Genomic DNA, 7466 nt, shown 5'->3' with positions numbered 1-7466 from the left:
TTTTTTTTTTTTTTTTCTTCAAAAAGATGACCGGTAAGAGGATCTTAACCCTTGACTTGGTGTTGTCAGCACCATGCTCACCCAGTGAGCTAACGAGCCATCCCTATATGGGATCCGAACCCATGGCCTTGGTGTTATCAGCACCACACTCTCCCGAGTGAGCCACGGGCCGGCCCCCCCATTTTAATCTTTTACTCGATAAAATAGTGTTTAAATATGTTAAGAGGGTATTTGAAATATGGTGTTAATGTTTACCACTGTCCTCTGGCTATTAAAAATCCCCAAATTTACAAATACTACTCATAAAGTGCACCATAGTCATTTGAGGTGCCCATTTTCAGTCCCTGTATGCATTACTGTACAATCATTGTGCATAGACCTGTGACGCTCCATTGAGATTCAGGTGCCAAGTGGTCCAATGGGCTATTTAGCCAGGAGATCTGCAAAATCACTAACTGGTCTTGTAGACTTAGGGATCACATCATGCTCTCTGAATTATTACTTCCAAGTCTGAAACATGCAGGTGCCAAGGGTCTCTGATACCTTCACAGGGTGCAGTGAACTTGCACATGGAAGAAGAGGTTGAAGACTTCTTACTCAAGAAGCCCATTGTACCTACTGATGGCAAGCGTGTCATCGTCGTATTCCACTGCGAGTTTTCTTCTGAGAGGGGCCCCCGCATGTGAGTGACATACAGAACTGGGCTCTGGGGCAGAAGCCCCATGATGCTTTTGTGGGCCATGGTGGTGCATGGCTTGAACGTGGAGCATAATTTAGCATATCAAGCATACTCTTGCACATCACAAGTCATTTCCATGCCTCAGCCTACACATGTGACGTGTAATTTCATGGTTTGTAGAAGTGTAAATTCATGAGTAACATGTTTTTCAAAATTCTTGTCCCTTTAGCAGTTGTTTATTCCATGAACAGCTTCCTCGAGTGTAGTTTATAGGCTTGACCTAACAGTTTCAGTTGCAAAGGATTTTCCAGTTTGTCCAGTCCAGTGCTGTCTATGATGCTAGTGTTGCCATGCAGTATCCCCATGGATCTGGCCTCTGCTTCATCACACCCCCTCCTGAGTGGTTCGCTGTTAGTCTTTCCTTTATACTGTGTTAAACTCTGACTCTTCCAGTTTCTCCACTGCCCTTATTTCTACCTGTGGGGCTACTATTCTCATGTGATATTCTTCAATTACAACATGGTTGCTCTTCACGCAAATGCCAGAAAAGTGTGAAGGTCTCACTTGATGTTATTGTGCTTAATGTTATTGCCACCTTAGAGGTGAAAAGAAAAAGGACCAAGCTGGCCATCAGTCATCTGTGATCATTCAAAAGTATTGCAAGCCTGGAGTGTCAGGCACTGTTGAAGCAGTAAAAATACAGCAGTACAGTAAAAATACAGTAAGAGAGCAGGACCGACAAGGACCCTGCTGCAGAGAGGTCCCAGTGGAGAGAGAGATGTGAGATGATCATGACAAGTACTAAGAAAACAGGGACAGGCAGTTAGAGCGAGGTGGGGCAGAGAGTGCAGCTTCAACTAGACTGATCCAAGAGAGACTTCTGACAGGGCCGTGTTTAACTGCAAATACTTGGTCACATTTGCACACACCCAGACTATACACACAACTACAACAGAAACTTCACACATGTGACTGTCTCCCTAAATCCCTCAAGTATCTCTGTGCCAAGAATGAGGACTTTGCCCTGCATTAATACCAAACCATTAGGGCCGAGCCCATGGCGCACTCGGGAGAGTGCGGCGCTGGGAGCGCAGCAGCGCTCCCGCCGTGGGTTCGGATCGTATATAGGGATGACTGGTGCACTCACAGCACTCACTGGCTAAGCGCGGTGCAGCCGATCTCAAAAAAGGACAAAAAAAAAAATACCAAACCATTAACACATGAACAAGTGATGTTCAAGCGAGACCTTAATGTTCATGAATGAAATTATTCACTCAGCAGATACTTGTGCCTCTCATATGCCAGATACTTTTCTAGGTACTGGGGAAAAGAGCAGTGAACTAAATAAACAAAAAATCCTGCCCTCCTGTAACTTACATTTCAGAGTGGACAAGAGGCAGACAAATGTAACATATATGTGAATTGTACAATATGTTAGAAGATGCTTCAGAAAAAAAAAAGGCCCCAGTGGCTGGAGTGGAATGTGTGAGGGGGAGAGTAGCGGGGGGAGGGGTGTGTGTGTGTGACAAACTATAGGCCTATATCAGTCCAGGCATAAGATGCAAGTAGGTACCCTGAGGCAATAACAAGCCCAGCCTGTTTAAAAGCCACAAGAAGAAAGAATCCTAGTTAAAACTCCTATCTAGTAAGTGAGGGAGACTGATTGAAGAGAAAGCTGGGAAAAGTGGCAGGGGAAGCTGGCTCAGAAGTTACTGCTACAGGTGGTGGCCATGAAGACAGTGGGCAGGGGTTAGATTCTAGGGCTGTTTAACTTGGAGGAAAGAAAGTTGGGGAGGCTCAGACATGGTATATGTGCTTGTCTGAGGGGCCAGTGGGGCAAAGCTACCATCTGTGGGATTATGACCAAACGACTCTATATCAGAATCTCCTGCAGGCAGAATAATACACAGCCCTTCAGAGCCTCAGTTGGCCTCAGATAGCCAGTCTCCTGGTGTCCCCACCAGTGGACCACCGTGTGCCAATACCAAGTCAGGTGTGGAGAGCAACTCATCCTGGGAAACAGCAAGTCCGAAAAGAGTCTGCTCCCTCACCCATCATGCAACACATTTTGTGGGGAACCTGGTGCTGAACCATTAATATACAACCTGTTTCTGGGCCAGGTTTCTTATGTAGCAGAGTCAGCCCTCAACACAAGGATTTGTTTTTTTGAAAAAAGCAAAAGTTGGGAAAGAGACAATCTACCGTCACTGGCTGTGAACACTGCTTACGTGGTCAGGAACTTGCAACTCAGCACTGATTGTTTCCAAAAATAAATGTAAGGTTGGGAAGATATGTGTAAGGAGCACTTAAACCACAACACTTTTTACTGCATCGTCTTCTTTATGTTTCTCTTTATTGGAAGAGCTAAGCTTGCTTTGGCCTTTTTTCCCCTCTTCTAGGTGCCGATATGTCAGAGAAAGAGATCGGCTTGGTAATGAATACCCCAAACTCCACTACCCTGAGCTTTATGTCCTGAAAGGGGGATACAAGGAGTTCTTCCTGAAATGCCAGGTAAGAGTGGGTCTCTGGAGAGCATGTTCCCCACTCCCATGTTGTAGCAGTTGATCTATCTTGTGTTTGTTTCTTACCAGGGGTCTGGGGACAAGGTGGGTATCTGCCCTGCACAAAGAGGGTCCCTGTAGAACCCGCTGCCTGGGTCTGCATTGCTGCCCCAGCCTTGTAGCCCTCGGCAGGGAGGGAGCCAGATTGTGAGTCTGAGGCAAGTGTGCCCTAACCTCATCCCCTCCTATCCCCTCAGTCTCACTGTGAGCCCCCCAGCTATCGGCCCATGCACCATGAGGACTTTAAAGAAGACTTGAAGAAGTTCCGCACCAAGAGCAGGACCTGGGCAGGGGAAAGGAGCAAAAGGGAGATGTACAGTCGTCTAAAGAAGCTCTGAAGACAGTGGTGCCAGACAGCAGCAGCCTGAGCATCCCTCCCACTTTCCACTCTTTGCTGCAGAGAAACTTGAGCAAAGAGGCCAGTTGTGTGACATTTGGAGAGAAGGCCTGGCGCTTCCCTGCCTTAAACCTACCTCCTACACTCCCAAGGTTGGAGCCCAGGGCATCCTGCTGGGTGTACCCCTTCTGTCCCTGTAAGACGCCCTCCTTCCACATCAGGACTGTCTGCCAAGGCTGTCACATGTCACAGCACAGTTCTGAGCACCACATCAAGCTGTTCTGACTCATCATCCTCCACAGCTGGATGAAGCAGCAGTTGGGGCCTTACTGGGCTCTGGGCTCACGAGTGGAGGGGAAAGAAAGAGTAGAGAGGAGTAACACAAACAGATATGCTGTTGGCCGAATATCAAAGACAGCCTGGGAAGGAAAGGTCTTTGTGGGATAACCCATATCTTTAACTTATTCAGCTTCATCAATCACTTTATTTTATTTTTTTAAACTCCTGGAGACTTATACTGCTTCATTAGGTCAAAATACTGCCATTCTAGGTAGGATTTTATCATCCCAGGGACTACCCCTGCTTTAAATTTAAAAAAAGAAAAAAAAAAAAAAGAAGGGGTAAGAAAAGGCAAACCTGTTGTGAGTTGTGGAACAGAGCTAGGAGCTCTGTCATCCCCAGGAGGCACTGCGGTACTGGGGCTGCTGCTATTTAAAGCCAGGTATTGAGACAGTGGTGGGAGTGGGCACTGGACTCAGGCTTGGCTACGGAACATAAGCTAAACTTCCCAGACCTACCCGTGGCCATTGAGATCTGTTTGGGCAGAGGAGTGTCCCTGTTCTCCCTCACCCCAGTTCCCTGTGATGTTGGCTGGAATAGGAGTCACAGTCAGGAAAGCACTTCAGGCAGCTTCCATTGGGCCACCCCCAGGTCAGTGTTGGAATGTTGTAGTGTAGGTATCCCAGGGTAGAGGGGTGGGAATGGGTGGGCTCCATAGTAGGTAGGAGGGGCATATCTGAGTGTCCTCCTGTTACTTAAAACTCTTTGATAGCTTTTATTTTGATTTTTAAAAAATAGTCGTTTTTTGAGACAAAGAGTATCAAATCAGTGTTGGACAGGCCACCCAATTTGGGGGAGAGGGGCTAGAAGCCCTGGGCACTAGGAGAAGGGAGTGATTGCTGGTGTAGAGATTGACTGTATAGAATGTTTCTCAGGAGAGAGCATGGTGGATTTTGAAGGTAAAACTTTCTGGGTTTATCATGTTTTAATTTGAGGGGACAGGGAATGATGAATCATCACCAGTTGCCCCCTTATTTAACCCTGTGGAAGCAGGCGTCTCAAAGGAACACCTTCTATCCAAGGAGCTTGAGCTGACTTGATAGATTATAGACAGGCCTGTATTAGTGCCTGCCCATCCCCACCCTCAGGCACCAGCCATCATTGTTCCGTTGGGGTGTGGCCAGGTTTTTCTTATAACAGTCAGTCTCCCCTCTTACCTTGGCTTACTATTCTGGGGGTAGGGAGAGGTATCAGTGATATTGGAGATGACTAGTTGCTGTGTTATGGGTTTGAGTTTTATTTGGCTATAAAACAATCTTGTTGGAAGAAGTATGTGGGGAGTAGGGGAAAGGGAGAAGGGCCTCTTCCCACACACAAAACATCCCGGTTAGTCTCTGGTCTTGTTTGTAGGGATGCTGTTGGTCAAATGCCTTCAGATTGTACCAACTCAGCTAGCATTGCTAACCAACTCTTGCAGGCTCTGAAAATAAAAATAATCTTGAACCTGTGCTGTTTGCCTAGTTCTTGATGGATATAAAGAGAATTGCATTTCTTTTTAAGGTTCTGGGACCACATGTAACTAAAACCAGTTGGAGCAGTCACATTTTCTCAAGAGTCCAAAGTGTTCTCTCATGGCCTGGCTTCAGGGATCACCGGAATGACCTCCAGTTATTTCCTGAGTCCAAACACAAACTTGTGCTTCAGATTGATTCCCAAGAAGAAATGAGTCCATTAAAAACTGCTGGCATTTCCTTACAGTATCCATTAATTCATTTAATGGATAAAGCAACAGGCCAAAGGAGGGACCTTAAAGCTGATAGGAGTTTCAATGGTGTTCTGAAGGAGCCAGATTGAGGATACTACAGAATAAAACAGGACAGATGTTTGTAAGTCCTTGGCCCACTTGGAACTGGAGAAATTCAGAAGTGTGATGCTGGGAGCCATTGGCCAAAATGTAACTGCTGGAGCACAAGTTTTTACAAAATAGAGGGGTCCCTGGGATAGAAGAACTTGTGTTCCTTTCTATACACTATAAATGTTGAAAACTAGTAATTCAAGCATATTTGACAAATTTTAAATCTCACATAAACATAATACTAAGAGCTAAAATATTTCACCCGTGATCCCTCCTGCAGTCAAGAAAACTTCATTTCCACATTGTCTTCCCTTCTAGTTTGCACCTACTTAGAAGCATTATCCCAGCGTTTTTTTGTAGCAGATCCTATCTGCCTGTCCCTTCCTGCTCCCAGGGCCCAGCCCTCTGCTCAAATCCCCATCCTGCTAGGAAGACAAGAAGGAAGCTGACAGCTGCTGGATGGAGCATGTGCAGCATGAGATTCAGCCACTTTCCCTCCTCAGTCAGCCTCTGCCTTTTACATCATTTGTCCTTACTGTGCCGTGGAAGTCCTGTGCCATGTCAAATGAACTTCAGACAGGAAGGGAGAAACAGGGGAGGAGGTAGAAGCCCTCTGAAGTCATAGCTGGAGAAAGGCAGAATTTCCCACCCTTGGTTGCATGTTAGAATCACCTGGGGTCATTTTAAATGTTCCGATGTCCAGGCCACACCCCTGACTTATTACATCAGAATCTTCCAGGGTGGCACCCTGGCACCGGGATTTCTTAAAGCTCCCCAGTGATTCCAACATGCAGCCAGGCTCAGGAACCATGGAGTAAAACCATCCTAAGTCAGATGAAGCCAACGTAGGAGTGGAACAGTGGTGGTTGTGGTGATGAGTGTCCACCATTTACGTAGACAAAGGTGTGTGAGCTTGGGCAAGTCACTTCATCTTTTGGGGGCCTCTATTTCTTCATCTGTGAAGATAATTTATAAGGGCTGAATGAAACAATGATTGTATGGCCTTGGCACAGTGCCTGGCACGTAGAAAACTCCCAGTAATTTTTAGCTATCATTCTATCATTTTAGAGTTTACAACAATATCTTCTATATAATATCTCATAATTACACCGTACTTCCTCAATTCTAGGCATGCATATTTTTTGCATTTTAACATCTTTGAAAGTGAGATGCATCTTGTCACTGATGGTGTCTTACATTCAGTGACATTTAGTAATATAATATTCACCAATAGTGCCAGCACTGTTCTTTTTTTTTTTTTTTAAAAGATGACCGGTAAGGGGATCTTAACCCTCGACTTGGTGTTGTCAGCACCACGCTCAGCCAGTGAGCGAACCGGCCATCCCTATATGGGATCCGAACCCGTGGCCTTGGTGTTATCAGCACCGCACTCTACCAAGTGAGCCACAGGCCGGCCCTGAACCCATGTATTTTTGAGAGAGTACATAGAGAATATGTATAGAGATGGTTTTCAAGTGCATATGAAATTATATATAACTGTACTATTTAGCCATATTACGGTACCTTCCCAAACACAAGACTCCGTATTCCCAATGAGAAAATTCAAAAGCCTTGATTAATTAGACCACATAAACTTTTCTTATAATAGTGGAAATAGCCAAATATTTACTTGTAATTAATATCTGTACATATTTTAAAACAATTTTCAGTTGGAAATGCTGTTTTTTCTCAGTTGCTTTTCATGAACAAAATAAGCTTTTCAACATTTTTTTTTTTTTTTTTTTTTTTTTTTTT

At 45.2% G+C, this 7466-nt stretch overlaps 1 protein-coding gene and 1 long non-coding RNA gene across 2 annotated transcripts in view; both read left to right on the top strand.

The window, feature by feature from the left end:
* Nucleotides 1-3960, top strand: part of CDC25A (cell division cycle 25A) — a 26531-nt gene extending 22571 nt beyond the window's left edge. The window contains exons 13-15 of the mRNA XM_008574090.1: nt 552-682; nt 3079-3190; nt 3438-3960. Coding sequence (XP_008572312.1) covers nt 552-682; nt 3079-3190; nt 3438-3578 — 384 coding nt within the window. The 3' untranslated portion in view covers nt 3579-3960. The remainder of the gene's footprint in view (nt 1-551; nt 683-3078; nt 3191-3437) is intronic.
* Nucleotides 3961-4576: 616 nt separating this feature from the next.
* The window catches only part of LOC103591600, a 4262-nt gene continuing 1372 nt past the window's right edge, over nt 4577-7466 (top strand). The window contains exon 1 of the long non-coding RNA XR_550591.1: nt 4577-5004. This is a non-coding gene — a long non-coding RNA (uncharacterized LOC103591600). The remainder of the gene's footprint in view (nt 5005-7466) is intronic.

The sequence above is a fragment of the Galeopterus variegatus genome, unplaced genomic scaffold (assembly GCF_000696425.1).
Source record: "Galeopterus variegatus unplaced genomic scaffold, G_variegatus-3.0.2 Scaffold996, whole genome shotgun sequence".
NCBI classification, from domain to species: Eukaryota; Metazoa; Chordata; class Mammalia; order Dermoptera; family Cynocephalidae; genus Galeopterus; species Galeopterus variegatus.
This window is presented reverse-complemented; position numbering and strand designations above follow the sequence as displayed.